The 16,318-nt window shown below is 42.0% G+C and overlaps 1 protein-coding gene across 1 annotated transcript in view; it reads right to left on the reverse strand.

The window, feature by feature from the left end:
• The window catches only part of LOC148026190 (alpha,alpha-trehalose-phosphate synthase [UDP-forming] 1-like), a 212,737-nt gene that overhangs the window by 111,213 nt on the left and 85,206 nt on the right, over positions 1-16,318 (reverse strand). The window contains exons 5-6 of the mRNA XM_087693467.1: positions 11,757-11,858; positions 11,466-11,616 (exon numbers count right to left, since the gene is read on the reverse strand). Of these exons, the coding sequence (XP_087549593.1) occupies positions 11,466-11,616; positions 11,757-11,858 (253 nt within the window). The remainder of the gene's footprint in view (positions 1-11,465; positions 11,617-11,756; positions 11,859-16,318) is intronic.

The following is a 16,318-nucleotide window of genomic DNA, read 5'->3' on the forward strand; positions in this document are numbered from 1 at the left end:
ATATAAGTACGCAAGGAATCTTGTGAAGCATTAGGCACAGTATCCGCCATGCCAGCATCAAACCTTTTCTTTTTTTTTTGCACATACATCGACCCAATCATTGCCACGGGAATCCAAACCCGAAACATGTTGTTTACCTTTATCCAAAACTCTGGGTGGCTGGGTTGCATCCTGCGACGGAGCATCAAGCACCATATTTTCCATGGGCAGCAAAACATGCTCTGCATCTAAAGTCGGTTGCTTTACTGGGCATTCAGCCATAAAATGCCCCAATTTTCCACACGAGAAACAATGCGCTGCAAAGTCACCCCATTTCAAACGAAAGTGCAATGAGTGCATGCCAGAGCAATTGAGACGTCCCCAAGCAAGCCTTTTCTGAGCAGTGTCCCATAACATACACAAACGGTTACGATTCATGGCCCTTAGGCTCAGGGGGACCAGAACAATGCCCACAACCGCCATGGCATCCTTTAACAGTGGCCAATAGACAGCCGAACAGTTTTCCACTTCAACCCACACCGGGCATTCACGTTGAAGTAGGCCCTGAAAATCAGCCATTGGGCGCCATGGCACAACATGAACCAAACGGCGATCAAAGAACAATGGCAGTTTAGACAGCAGATCAGCACGATTCTTCTCAGATTTCAACAGCACCTCATAAAAGCCTCGGGGCCCAAGAAAAAAAAACTCTTCAACACACTCCCCTTGTAGTAGACCTTGCAGCCATTGGAGAATATGGGAAAGCAATGGGATCCTACCAGTGAAGAAGAGTATAACAGCACGTTCATAAAACACTGAGAATGAGCGCAAGACATTTTTCGGGTCCACAGTGGCTTCCAGAACATCTTCAGTTCCAGAGTCAGAAAACGCTTCATGATTATGTTGAACATAATCGCCAAGCAGAGTGTTGGCAAACTCTAACAAATGCTCCCAGCCAACATCTTGAGAATCCACAGAATCAGAAGCAGCCTGAGCATAAGAACGTTCCTGATGATCCATTGTCTCTTCCGAAGTATGCGAATCAAAAATGAAGGCATTGCGAGTACGCCAAATATGCCACAAGGCTGTCCATCTAAGGAAATGGAAAAGACAGGAATAATCTGAGTGCAAAGAGGACGTAGAAGTCATCTTTCCCATAATCCACGAACGAACTGATATCCGGTGCTGATTTTCTGAGGACCACACACGGGAAACAAAACTCCAATTTTGTCTAGCAACAGGGCAAGAGACAAAGAGATGAAGCACTATTTCATCACATGTAGTGCAGAATACACAATGACCAATAGAGATCTTGCGGGCGCACAGCACATCGCCAGTTGGAAGACCCCCAATAAGCAGCCTCCACATGAACACTTTACCCTGATACAGAACCTTAGACTTCCAGAGCTGGATGGATCTTTCATGCGACTTCTTTTTGCTATCCCGCATATGCCATAATTTATTAGCCTTTCCCATGACCAAATTCTTGGCCTCCACCATTTGACGATAAATCTGGTTAGCTGACCTTTTCTCAAAATCATCGAGAATCACATACTTCCAATCATGCCAAGGAGACAATGGTTGTAATGCTGGCGAAGTAGAGAGCCTAAAAAGCCTGTCATGTATAGACAACAAAATGTCGTGATAGCCTCGCGGTACCCGGAAGTGCTGACGGATACGCCGAAAACAATAAAGACGGGCCTGTCCACAAATGACACCATCAAGGACTGTTTGCAACCCCAAATGAGCCATTCGATTAAACTTATCTCTGTGCAAATCTTTATCAAGCCAATCCAACAACCTGGAAGTAGCTAGCACTTCACCTTGCATTGAGTTCTCCTCCTTACGGAAATCAGGGGGCCACCAAACTGCAAAACGTAACATTGCCTGCCAAGATGCAATCAAATGAGAAAGGAGAAAAGATTAGGAGACCTTTACAGATCTTGTGGAAATAAGCACATGCCACCAAGAAGCATGAATAACCGTGCCGCCCTGAGAGATTCCAGTCTTTTCTATAAAAAATTTTGCAATATTTGACCAGGGATGACTCTCTATACATAATGCGTGCAAAAGAGCTAGCCTCAATGCTGCCATATGCAAGTTAAAATCTAACAAAGCAGCTCCCCCCATCCTTTTAAGAGTAGTAATATGGTGCCACGAAATCCACACCTAGCCCAAACGATTCCCTTTATTTTTCCATAACATAAACAGATAGGTTAAACCAATTCTAGAAGAGACTCCTTGGTCCAAGGAAGCAAAGGCAAGAACGAAATCATGCTGATCATGATGCATTGAGCAACGTTAAGTCTCACATGAAGAGGCCAGCCTTGATATTTCCAGTACATGAACCGATCATGAATACGGGATGACATCCAATCCAACAACTCTCTCTCTCTCTCTCTCTCTCTCTCTCTCTCTCTCTCTCTCTCTCTCTCTCTCTCTCTCTCTCTCTCTCTCTCTCTCACTCATGAGAGATGATGATACCATTTGTATTAGTTATGGTCTCATAGGCCATTCTGACCTTCTAGAGATGTTAATAGATCTTTTGGAGCAATGGAAGAAGATGGTAAAACCCATTGCCAATGTGGGTCCATGTGAAGGATGGACCGGTGTTACATACAATGACATGAGGACGAAAAAGATTGATGAAGAGGAGAGGATTGATAGAGCCCTTGATCCTATTTGGGCCGCATGGATAAAATATGGTTGCTCCATTCTCACCGACGGATAAAGTGATCGTAAGAAACGAAGCATCATCAACACACTCGTCTCATGTCCACTCGGCACTTACTTTTTGCGAGCCTTAGATACCGGCAAGAGGGGGAGGAAAATGAGAGGCGAATTCATCTACCGCCACATTCGACATGCTATCATTGAGATAAATATTGCAATTTGCCTTTTAAATTTGTTTCACTTTCTTTCAGTATGATAATATCATACTTTATGCATAACTATCTATCTCCCTATTCTAATAATTAATTTCTCTCTAGTATCTATGATCTATCTCGATTCTCTCTTTCCCCTCGGGCCGCAACACCCCCAACCCCCATCTCTCTTCATTCTTGAATCTTGAAAGTTGAAACTTGAAAGGCTCAAGTTTCAACTCTCTCTAGACTCTTTCTCTCTCTAACCTTCAACTTCCAAGTATTGTTAGTATAAGTATACTTACTTGTAATTTGTAAACTGTGGTTGTAGGTGGGCCCCTCAAATGTGGTGCAAGTTGTTACCGACAATGCATCGAATTGTCAGCGCACGGGCCGTTTGCTTGCTACCGAGTTCCCTATGATTGTGTGGACTCCATGTGCAAGTCATTGTTTGGACTTGCTCATGGAGGACATTGGGAAGCTCAAGTGGGGTAAAAAGGGTGGTCCACAAAGCTATATCAATTGTCACATTCTTCACGGTAAGGTAAAGGTGCTTGCGATGTATCGTAAGCATAGCACACTTGAGTTGAAGAAGCCTTCTTCAACTCGCTTTGCTTACATGTGGTTATTGCTGGAGCACCTTTATGAGGTGTGGTCCAGCCTTGCGCTAGACAGTGGTGTCCACTCTATGGAATGGGTGGGATAAGCACGAGGCAAAAGAGGCCAAAGCCATGCAGCGCTTGTGCCTTAATGAGCAATTTTGGCAAAAAGTCCATGCCATTGTCATTGTCGTGACTCCCTTTTATAGGGTGTTACGTATAAGTAATTGCGAGGGGTCCACCATGGGCCTTCTCGTTCACTTCTTTAGAGTGGCATTGGTGGAGACATGTGCTTGTACAGTGATCACAGAGACTCACCATGCACATCTTTTAGAGATGGGAGAGAGGAGATGGGCGTGGATGCAAAGCCCATCCATGGTTTTGCCGCATTGGTACATCTGGCCTACAAGTTACCGGCGGTCACGGATCAGCTTGCTTGACCACAATGCAGTGCTGGACGAACTAGGATGCTATGCAGATCAAAAAAGGCATGTGGCTTTTGCTTCTCCCACTTGTTGGAGGAGAGAGTCACTTGTGAAGCCTTTATTTTAGTGGCAAAACTTTGGATACGCATTGGAGACCCTTCTGCCCTTAGCCATGAGGGTCCTTGCCCTGGATTGCTCTTCGGGTGCATGTGAGACAAATTCTCTCATTCACACAAAATTCGCAATCGGCTTAGCACACGACAATTAGAGTGACTGGTCTATTGCCGCACTAACTTACGCATGATGAGGGCTACCATGAGCATAGGTAGTCTGAAGCAGATAAAGTTTAAACACTTAACCATAGCATTTAAAATTTCTTGTTTTAAACTTTGAACTTTGAAGTTTAAACTTTACAATTTAGACTTTAGCATTTACAATGATCAATCTTACGTGCATCACTACATTGTGTAGGTGAATGTTGATACATTCAAGTTGACGGGCAACACTCTTCTGAGTATACATAAGGAGGTGGACGAGAAAGAGATGATTTTTGCAGAGCTCTATAGAGAGCTTATAGCAATAGATACTCGTGGCACTCGCAATCAGCGTGCTCGTGGGCAAGAAGTTCGAGTAGGTGGTAGCAAGGGCATGGTCATTCAACGCCCTCCATCATCGAGGAGGGGTGGTTCGAGTGGCTTACAAACATATGTAAGGCAGGGCTCTAGTAGCTCACATCCTGTGCCTCATGATGACATCCCCCCCCTTGCCTACACAGTCGCCACCTAGGGATCCATCATTTAATGATGATGGTAACCTCATCAATGAGGATGAGTATGAGTGTGTCTCATCATCGGATACCGAGGACTCATCTTCAAACTCTCTTGATGAGCACTCAGATGGTTCTGATGATGATGATGATGATGATGATGATGATAGTGATACCTCATCATAGATTCATAGGTCTCTCTTTTTTTTGTATCAGATATACTAGACTGTAGTTGTATCGCATGCTTTGCGCAGCCCATGCGACCGCGATGGTCACCCTCATGAATTCATCTTATTCTGTAATGAAATGGCTATTTCCACTTTAAACATGTATTCTATGATCTATCATTTAATGATTTATGGTTTTTGTTATTTAAAAAATCATCTAAATTTTTTTTCATACTAATATCATACCGTACCTTATAAAATCATAAGGTACAATTTAGTACGGTACTTTATCATACCGTACCGTATCGTACCCTTTGTACCTGACAACTATGGGAAGAACCTTGCAATCAAAGACTAGGGCTGCATACCCTCCCACAAAACCTAGAACAATGGCCAACAGAGAGCAATCATATGTGTCTCCAAATCCAAAACAGCCCCACCACCCATTCTTTTAGGAGTGCAAACATGGTGCCAAGAGATCAAGGATACACTCATCCGTGTAGAGTCCTTTTTCCAAAGCAAGAACCGGATGGGTCGATTAATTTTCCATAAATTAGACTTCGGCCAAGCGAGCAAGGGGAGGTAATATGAAACCATTGGTACCATGATTGTCTAAGCTATTTTCAATCTTATATGAAAAGGCCAAGCTTTTGATTTCCAAAACACAAACTTATCCATGATGCTCGAGGATATCCAATCCATTAGCACTTTAGGTGAAACCTGCACACGTAAAGGATAGCCCATGTGCTTGAAAACGGAGCCTTTAAGCACAACCTCCCCTTACCATCCCAAGGCCTAAAGATCACTCTCAATGCAATTTATAAGGGCCAATTTAGATGCATTAACCGAGAAAGGGAAAATAAGTCCTATATAACCATCGCTCTTCGCATATTATCAAGACCAACCTTGAGAAACGTGAAGGTGTCATCCACCAACGCTTGGCCAACCAACTACTCTTGTGAACAGAGAGAGTACAACCACCTTAGCATCAACCGCCACGCTAGACATCGTCAAAATGGGATGAGTGGCCGAGGCAAAAAGTGAAGGACTCAATGGGCAACCTTGCCTAGCTAATAGGTGGAGGGAAAAGGGTTCAGTGATGCCTCCATTGAGCACAACTCTTGAAGACAAATTTAGACTAACAGTGTTAATAAGCCCACTGACCAAATCCCATACATTGCATAAGCTAACCCAAGAAAGACCATTCCAAGAGTCAAATGCTTTTTACAGGTCCCACTGAATCATCACCATGCTATCCCCATTTGGACATTCAAGATGTGCAAAATATTCCTCCCTTTGATGAATCCATACTGCACAGCATGAATAAGGTCCAGAAGGTATTCATGCAATCTATTAGCCAAGACTTTGGTAAAAATCTTGTACACAAGGCCCATTAAGGAAATTGGTCGCCAATGCTTCAAGAATATGGGAGATTGCACTTTGGAGATCAGTTTAATGAGACCCTCCTTCCAAGAGTGCAGCATGTTTTTGGTCATCCAAACATGCTAGCATAAGGCTGTCTAAGGTGCAACCAATTGAGTTGCGTAGCTCTCAAAGAACTTGTTACTGATACCATCCCACCTCGAGCTTTTGTATTTAGGCAAATGCAATAGAACTTCCATCACCCCATCTTGTGTTATGTCCATCTCCAAACTATCAACAATATCCGGTGAGACATGATTTAACCAGGTCACAAAACAATAAGTGAGCCGCACTGATTGGATGACAAACCAAGGATTGCATTCCAAAGCAAGTCCATGAAATACGTCCTGCACATTCACACAATTGCTTCAGGATGTATAACTATCTCACCTTTGGAATTGCTCAAGTGGACAAAACAGAGTGTGCCAAAGCTAGGAGTCGCTCGGCAGCTTGCAATCTTTGCTTGCGAAGGGTAGCATGATATATTCCATAGTATCTAGCAACCCTCTACACATTGCATATCAGCCGATCAAGAGAAGTTACCCCTTGAGATGGAAGATCCAATGACATTTGATATAGTAATGATTGCATACAACCAATATATATCTCATGCTAGAGGAAAGAGTGGTTGAAACACAAAGGTAGCTTATTAAAAAAGGATCGAAAGCAATGAACAGGATTGATCGGAGAGAACATAGCCTTGCAAAACCTTGATTTCCAAAACCTCTGACATAACATAGTTTGAAGTTTTGACAGATTATTCACATCACATAGTTACATGTATCATTGTATCTTGATTTCACTTATTATGCATCTTAATTCTTGTTCCATTGTTCTTGATGTCAGTCTAGATGATTCATGAGTCATAAATTACAATTCATTTTGTTGCCTTAAGTTTTGGAAATTGAGTCTTAATTGTGTTGAGCTGTCTTAAGTTTCAACCATTGAGTCTTGACTCCTCAATTTTCACTCATGAGTCGTGACATGTGTAATGAATCATGATTTCAATCATACGACATGAAAACTCAAAGTTTTGTATGAAATTTGGATACATGTTGTTGTAGGCATTGATATATTTATATACCCACATAATACTATATTTATTTTAGTGCACAATCCGAAACGTCATTTCTCCGTTTCCAAAATTTGGCCGAAACTCTGAAACTCTGATTTTTCACGTTTTTGTTTCCCCCGTTTCTGAAACTCCCCCGTACTATGCCTTGGACACACATGTAAATACATCGCCTCCTTGATTTGCCATGATAAATGTCATTGATCAAGGAGCAAAAGAGTGATATTTCAAGCTGGACCAACCTGGAAATCACATAATTTCCAGAGACTACAGCAAGCACTTTCCTGTAATTAGCAAATTTAATCACACTCTGTCAAAAATTTTCTGAAGTACACACTGTCCAAGGTGCAAACAAGGCTTAGCAACACTAAAAATGCAAAAGCCCCAAAATTTCTTATCCCAAAATGCAAAAATCGGTCTATTTTAAACTCACTCGTGCACATTTTCCAATCTCTGAGCTGACAACAAAAGCCCCAAAATTTTGACCCAAATTTTCACAAAATCTGTGTCTGAAATGTGTCCCAGACACTTGCTGACGCAGAGAAATGCTGCCCGGACACAAGTCCCTTCCAGGCGATGAAAAAAAAGAGAAGAAAGAAGTTGGAGATTTGTGAGAAGAGCAAAGCAAGCAATGGAATAAAGAAAGAGACATGATCAATTAAAGAGACAATGCACACAATGTAAATAGGAACAAGAATCGATTATGATAATCAAGAGTACAATGGTTGAGCACCAGATCACACACTCCACAAGCGCCTCTCTCCACACCAAGAATCTGTGAGTACATGAGTCAATGATTGTGGCCACACTCTCTCCTTTTATAGAGAAAAATAAGGGATTTTTCCTACCATAAGATAGGTTGGACAGTAACCAAATAAACAATAAAGAGGTCCCCCAAAAATAAGGCCATGGGAGCCTAAGAACTTGTGATATGGCCACTTTTAATACCCTCTCTCAAAGCATAGGTGAACAAGCAAAGAACAGGAACATTGAGGATGCACCATGGATACTCCAACAACTTGCAAAAGTAGTCCAAACACCATAATCCCTCTATAAAAGCAAAGTAGTCAAGCTAGCCACCTTGCACTTCCTATCACCACACTAGCTCCATGAAGAGCTTTTCGTGACACCAAGATTCCTCCACTAGAGCATATGCATGCCTTTGGGTCCCCTCATGCAAGACCACATGAACCTATCACGTCACAGGTCCCATAAAGAACTTGGCTCTAAACATACCAATCCGAGGTTTGGATCACCAAAGCATGTGAATACAATGAGACATGCAAACTGCCAAGAACGAAAGAGCATCTAACTAGAAGCATGTGAGGGTGTGTAGCATCACCAAAGCCAAAAAGAACCGTTCATACAAAGCCATCGGTAGGCCCCAAGTAAACCAAGATTATGTGACTTGCAGCACACAATCCCATGCACCACCAAGCACAAGCATGATATCAACCACAGGGAGCAGCAATATGTCTTCCCTATCTTCCTCTTCAAATGTGACACTATATCACGCCATTCCTACTTTTCACCTTTACATGCATGATTGCTACTCCACCACATCTTGATGGAAGCAAAGACTTTCCAAAGGCTAGCAATCTAACACCCTGTTTGAAAAGAAAAGGTGAGCACCATAGTGCTCAACCAAAGCTCCATGAAATATGTTAGAACAATGAATCTCTTGATCACAAGGGTACTTGTACAATCATAATGAAGGGAAATGAAGATGGAAATTGGTTGCACATTACCTTGATTGCGAGAGAGTAGCAAAGGGAGTGTGATTAGCCTAAAAAAAGAAGCAAGTCACAAGGAACAAACACGCAGAGCAATTGTTAAAGAATGCACATGAACAGCCACTAAGTGAAAGGCAAAGGATTCCATATCCCTGAGTAAATAATGTAAATGTCAAAGGAGCCCACAGCATCCAAAACACAATGAGTAGGTGCATTGGAAATGTAAATCAACATCAGGTCATCTGTGTGGATCATGAGAGCAACTTGACAAGTCATCGTCCAGCATAGCCTGGCCAACGAACAGGTCTCATCACTGCCAGCACAATTTGGCAATAAATCAAAGCGCAGCAAGTCAGCATGGCCATTAGACATTCAGCACCTCGACAAGCAGCCCACAAGTCCCCTTGAAACACACACGTCAATCACACACCACATGCATAAGCCAAGTGCACAGGTGCTTGACGGTCAACCCATTGTCAGCCAGTCGTCAATGAGCCACTGCACCACGTCTAGGGTCAACAGATCAGCTTATATGTAGGAAAGTGCAATCAGGGCAAGAGAGACAAGATGGCAGCAGCACTGACTGGCCAACACAGGGATGATCAAGACGGCAATAGTAGACACGCAGGTTGACTACTACAGTCAAAATGCAGACATTGCCACTGTCACCAGCAAACAACAATCAATGAGCCCAAGCTACACACACGCGCGCACACACACGTACACATACATACATTGACCCCACTATCGTGCATCTCTCCTTCCACAAACCTAAACATGTGATACCATGTTAGAAGAGCAAAACAAGCAGTGGAATAAAGAAAGAGACAAGATCAATGCAAGAGAGAATGCACAAGATGTAACCAGGAATAGGAAACCACTATGATAATCAAGAGCACCACACACACCCCACAAGCTCCCTCTCTCCACACCAAGAATCTGTGAATACATGAATCAATGATTGTAGCCACATTCCCTCCTGTTATGGACAGAAATAAGGGAATTTTCCTACCATAAAGAAGCTTGGCCAATAACCAAATAAACAATAAAGAGAATGCCCACAAATGAGGGCGCAGGAGCCCATGAACCCTAGAAAAGGTAATGTGCTAAGGGCACCTAGTTCTAACCAGTTTTCTTGATCAGAATGCAAACAAGGCTTTTATTCATTAAGAAATAACCTTTGAAGAGTCTTGTTAAAGAACAACCCATATGCATTTAAAATACCCTCTTTAGGAGCTTATTCAGCCCATAAAAACTCCTCAAATCTGTGCATTATAGGTCTTCAAGATAGCATACATACATATATGCTTCAAAAAAGTCCATACAACCCATCCAAACAAGACATATAATAATTTGTATCTGTAGGTCAATATAGTTCATAGTAGTGTTGCCCTTTTGTGCTGAGTATTCAGTAGTAGACTTCTTCATACAATAGATCATAATCAAGCCTAGATTTACCCTTTCAGATCTACATAAGTCTTTAGGGCAATGTTGGTGCCTATGTGGTGTCCCACATTAACAAATTCCACCAGGTCAACTACCAAAAGCTCTGAAATTCAGGGTGGAAATTGCCTCTAAGGCCTCTCAGAACAATAAAGCAAAACAAGTGTCCTGCACAATCATGTCGCTATAAGAGCTGCATGCCTAATCAAGTAGATCAGAGGCAACATGGCAGCAGCTGTTCCTGTATGATTAGGAATGTGTTTCAAGTGTCTGTGCAGCATTGTTATGGGAATACAGCAACAAAAGTGAAACAGAAACAGAAATGGGAACAGGGACGGAAAGGGAAATGGCAAAATTTTGGAATTTCCAGGAGTTTCCAATGACTAGAGAGACGAGAAAGACAAAATTGGGAAAAGAAAAAGAAATGGAAATGTTGAAACGGCCAAAAAGTGGAGTTCTGGGGCCTTCCCAATATTGCAGCTGTGCAGTACATTCAATTCACAGGCGAGTCTATCCATGTCAATTGAGTTTGCCATTGATTTCTAAGCCATGATCTCGACTTTCACTTCTATTTGCAGTCACAATCCAAAAGCTGTCTCTCCAGATTAAGATATACTATACAAGGGAGATTCCCAAAAGTTGCATCATGCTCTGCCAGCAATATAAGGCAAATACCTTTTGATTGTGAAGATGTCCCCATGCAGCATGTCCATCGTATAGAGCGATCTTCAGCCCTTCTTACTGATTCCTTCATGAAGGATACTCAAGTGGAAGCTAGAAGAAGTTCTAGGAATTGCAAGCAAACCTTGAAGTGATTCAATTACAGTGATGACATTTCAGATCTATCACCCATGGCTTCCAGATAATCGTATTACAGATAAGAATAAACAAATCAAGGATAAGAACACAAAAGCTATCTTTGCACACTGGTTTGCATTCATGAATGGCATTATCAGGTACAAGTATGATAAATTTCATCAGGATAAATATCTTACAATCATGAACATCCGTTCTTGTGGGTACTGCTATTTGCACTAGCTGCACTTTGTCTCTCCATTCAGCATTTTCATCAAGGAACTTTTCAAAAGCAAGAAGCTTTTGAGGAATACCTTTGATCATATCCAGCCTGTCAACACCAAGCATGACCTGCAAGCAACACACTTGTAAAAATAAATCTTGATTTAGATGACACAGCTGATAAGTTGGACAAATCTGGACAAAGATTTATGCTCACATCAGAAAACTCCTAGAGAGTAATTACTCCAGCTAAATCATACTACAAATACCTTGCGCCCAGCAAATTTGTCTTGTAACTCCTGAATGTAGACCTTCACCTCTGGTGTTTCAAGAGCTTTAATAAACCTTTCAGGATCGATACCAATGGGAAACTGTGTAATAGATAGGCAAAGGTGTAGCATGTAAGCTCAGTTTTAGTTTTCTAAGTATCTAGCGGAGTTTCTCATAAAGGCAAAAATATTCAAACAACAAATTATAGCAACCAGAGTATCTCATATGCATCATAGAGCTATTCATACATATCTCCTCAGTGAAATGTAAACATCAAACAACTACCTGACTGCATACAAATTAGACAGTACAAACTGTGATGCCCCAGTGGAGACAGTACAAACTGTGATGCCCCAGTGGACCTACTCGTCAGTAAAGCCGTCTGGAACTCAAAAAAAGGCAACAAAAAACAAAGCTCACCACAGTATTTGGGCCTCTTCCTCTGCTCCTCTTCAGATTGTTCCTCTGATGCACTACGAAGTGAAATGTACTATTTTGGTTTGCAATCTCTGTTTCCGGCAGTGTTACATAGCCATGCAGTTAACCTAAGCTTTCCAAGCCAATGACTCTCGTATTAATACCATCATCTTCTTGTGTGCATGGTCACCTTCATCGCAAGAAGTATACAAAAAGTGGCCCAAGTATGGAAGATCCTTGTGACTCTTGCCTCCCATGTGATCCTCATATAGCTCAATTGTCAAGACTGCTGTTAAATATATCAACTAGGAAAACATTGAGACACACAATTATGTCCACGCAAGGTCTGGATCAATACATCCAGTGCATTCATAGTAGTGTGACACATATATGTGATGCAGAACCCCTGTACATGGAAAAAGCAGGTGCACATATAACATGGTTATACGTGTGCACTGCCCTGATATGGCCCAAAATAAAAAAGTTTGGCAGAAAACTTTAAGTCTCGCCTAACCAGCTCATTCACTCTAAGATATTTAAGTAGGTGTGCAATGCCCAAATAAGTAGGAACAGGTTGGCTGAAAACCTTCATGCCCGCACAAGCAACTTGGCAGCTGTTGGGAGAAGACTGCAGCCCTTGCAAAGGCTCTTCTCTTGGTTGTCATCATGAACAGCTTCTGTTGGAGAACTTCAGGATGATGCATTTGAGTGCATGAACAAGGACTGTATACTCAGGGAAGAAAGCTATGCACTATTGGGCATGGACTAGGTCTATGAAATTTGTTGACTACCTTTGTAGAGACTTCATTTGTTTCCAGGTAAGTGGATTTGGGAGAGACCCCTTCAAGACAGGGCTCTACATATCTATTTCTTCCAGTAAATAACCAAATTGGGGAAGAGGATCCCAATGAGCAAGATCACAACATTCCCAGGAGCAACTTACCATCAATACCCACAGCATTTATCAACCCTTTCAAATGGGGTTGTTAGAAGGAGACTCGACCAGAGCTTTAAGCCCAGGAAGACTGCACTCTGTCTTCAACTATTTTGCTCATAAGAGTCTAGTAGTAGGCAACTTTCTTGGTTATGGCCATATCAACATCAAACAGGCAGGAAAGAGCCTAGGAATGGGGGAAAGCCACTTTACAACAAACAGCACCATGCGTCCCTAATGACTGGAACATTCCTGCTACCGTTTCTGACAAGCGCTCCCTGTTAGGGATATTCCTATCTCATTCCCCTTGTAGGAAACAGGCTGGCAAGGCACGGGTAAACCAAGAAAAAGTTCTTAACGTTTAGACTCTTTCTTCAGAACAATTGTTTTACCCCTATCTTCTGCACCTGCATTTTTACTCTTCACCCATTTTTTCCCAACATTTTTCTGCAGTTAATGGACACAATGTGTTTGCTGTGATCTACTCGCACACACCCTCTTTATATCAGCCGTCGACCCACAATAGTCCACTATTCAATGTCTTAGACCGTGTATTATGGTCTTTAAAGTGACCCTTTCAATGTAATTTTCTGTAGTGGTTAACTGTTTACTTATTAAAAAAACATGAAAATTTCACAAATCTACCTATTTTAGTACCCCGTCCCAGGAATGGGACCCCTAGTCCTATGTTGAATCTGGGGCTATCCAAGAGCTTAAGAATTCTAGAGGAGAACTCTCAAATTCAATATTTTATCAGAGGAGAAAATTTTGGATTAACTAGCTCCCTCAGGACAAAGTATCCGAAGGCAAAATACAAGTACAAAGCAGCCCTGTATGGGACTTCCATACCAGAAACTATATGCAACAGAAGCAAGTCTATTACATGGCCGGAATAAATTTTATTAGTAGGGAGGTCTACAGTGCCAGACTACATGGCACTGACAATGGAAGAAAGTGCCAAGTGGTCGTGAGCAAAGCAGATCTCCTCCTCATGGTCACCGAACTTCCCTATGTCTTTCCCCATCTCCCACAGAAAAGAGTTATTCAAGGCAGGCAAAAAGAAATGATAGTGACTTGTCAATCAGTAGCCATATCATTCTCAACTGGACTCAAAAGAGTGAACTGCAGAAGACCAACAGTCTAGTATATCTGACAAAGAGATCAAATAAGGTTATAGACTAATCACACACTTGTACTTCTGAGACTCTCATCCAAATCTCAACAGAGAGAATTTATACTCCAAAAGGCTAATGGTTGTGTGGATTTAGTCACCGGTGCAGCCCAACAGATAGTAGCTGAGCAAAATAATGGAGCAAATATGATTCCAGGGAGCAGCCCCTCCTCCACCACATCCACAGGACTGCAGTGCAGCCCCCATTCCTACCCCACTTCTTCAATCAATTCTTTCCAGCATACCCGACCCATTGCCAACATGCAGCTGCTCATCAGGGACAGAGTGGCAACCCTTCATGCATCATCTCTTGCCTCCCAATTGGCGGGAGTTGACCCCTTTTCATGCATCTAAGGACACCATCCATGCAGCTCTTACAAGCACCTCAGTGAAGGCTACAAGACTGAAACCCATTAAGAAGGGGAGCTTCAAGTTCGGCACTCCCAAACAATCTGAGGTGGCCCTCACCATAGGCCCACCAGCCCGCAAAACATTTTGATGCCAGTAGCTTTCTTTCAGAAATGGATCAAGGGGAGTCTAGTCATCACTCCATGATGGCACAGCCATTATCATCAATTACAATGTATTTAACAATATCATCCAAAGAGACACAACCTTTACAGATGCAGCCTCAGAAGACATCCACTAACATCGACTACTTATGCTCATCGTTTCTAACAGTCAATTTCCCTCCAAGGGCCATCAAATCCCAACTGTGAATGGAGGATAAGTTGTCCAACAAATATACTACACAAGCCTTCCAACAACATGGAAAGTGATCAAAGACATAAGAACTATTGTCCAGAAAGCAACACAGCTGCCCCCAACTCCATGCATGTGGTTCCCTATGAGCCCAAGGCAGGTGTGCATAAGCTAGCTGCTCTCCAACATCTAGCACATGCACCTGTAATACCTGCAATTGACATATATCATCATGCAATTGCTTTCTACTTGCTCCTCCATGCATTCAACTCTTCAATTATTGCATATATTGCCGCTGGGTGGGTGGGTTTGCACCACAGATTCCTAGATGATAGCATCAATAGTCACCAACACTCAGCATGTGAGGAGGAATTCTTCCTTCCAAGAAAGAAAGAATGAATGAAAGTTATATTAATGTCCTGTGGAGGCCATAACTGGCCTAAAGGACAAGATTAGATACATCAATCATTATTTTTACATTCCACTTCAGGTGCCAAGCTGCATAATCAATCTAAAGACTAAAAAAATAAACTCCAAGATTATCGTATCATCACATGATAGGGGTAGTACAATACATCAAATTACATGATCCATGTAGACATTCTCAGATGATCATTTACTTTCTGCTTTAGGTGTCCAGAACTCTGCAATTATGGCTTTACCTCATCCGTAGACTGCCTACTTCCCTTGTTATTGGGCTTCCTGTACTTAAGCCAGTTCTTATTTCCTATTTTTGAGACTTGTCTGCCATCCATATCTTAGTTCCTTGCAGAGATCTACTTTTTTTCATTGCCTCAATCTCTTCCCACATTGCTGTGTGTCATAAAACCAAATGCTTTCCTTTGATCATGATTGATGGGTATCCAATGTCAATGAAGGTGATGGCCACGCAGTACACACCTATCTTTGTATGATATTATGTTTTAAAACAAAAATGTCTTTCTGTATCTCTTCATTTTCCAGGACCTTGACCTTATCCCATCCCTCATCCAAGCCCCCTATTCGAATTTATTTCGCAACACATTCTTGCTGTTGTTTTTCTTCAAATCATGTAATCATTTCCTTTACTAGAAATACTTTCTATCATTCAAATTGTTGTACTTGATGGATGCCTCATGTCTTTAGCTAGTCAATGTGGCCTATGAGACAATATCAAGAAAATCTCCACGTCTAATGTCACCTCATCAGTAAAGTAAAGATAACAATAAAATAAGTCTCCTATGAAACGATGCTGAATCTATGTGGATCCCTCTGGGTGAGTTGGCCTCTTGTCTCACAATAATGTTGTGTGGTGCCTTTAGAGCTCGACGAGGAAGAGACTTAGGCATCTTTCCCCT

The sequence above is a fragment of the Lygodium microphyllum genome, chromosome 14 (assembly GCF_053477565.2).
Source record: "Lygodium microphyllum isolate KBCC chromosome 14, Lygodium_microphyllum_v1.1.10, whole genome shotgun sequence".
NCBI classification, from domain to species: domain Eukaryota; kingdom Viridiplantae; phylum Streptophyta; class Polypodiopsida; order Schizaeales; family Lygodiaceae; genus Lygodium; species Lygodium microphyllum.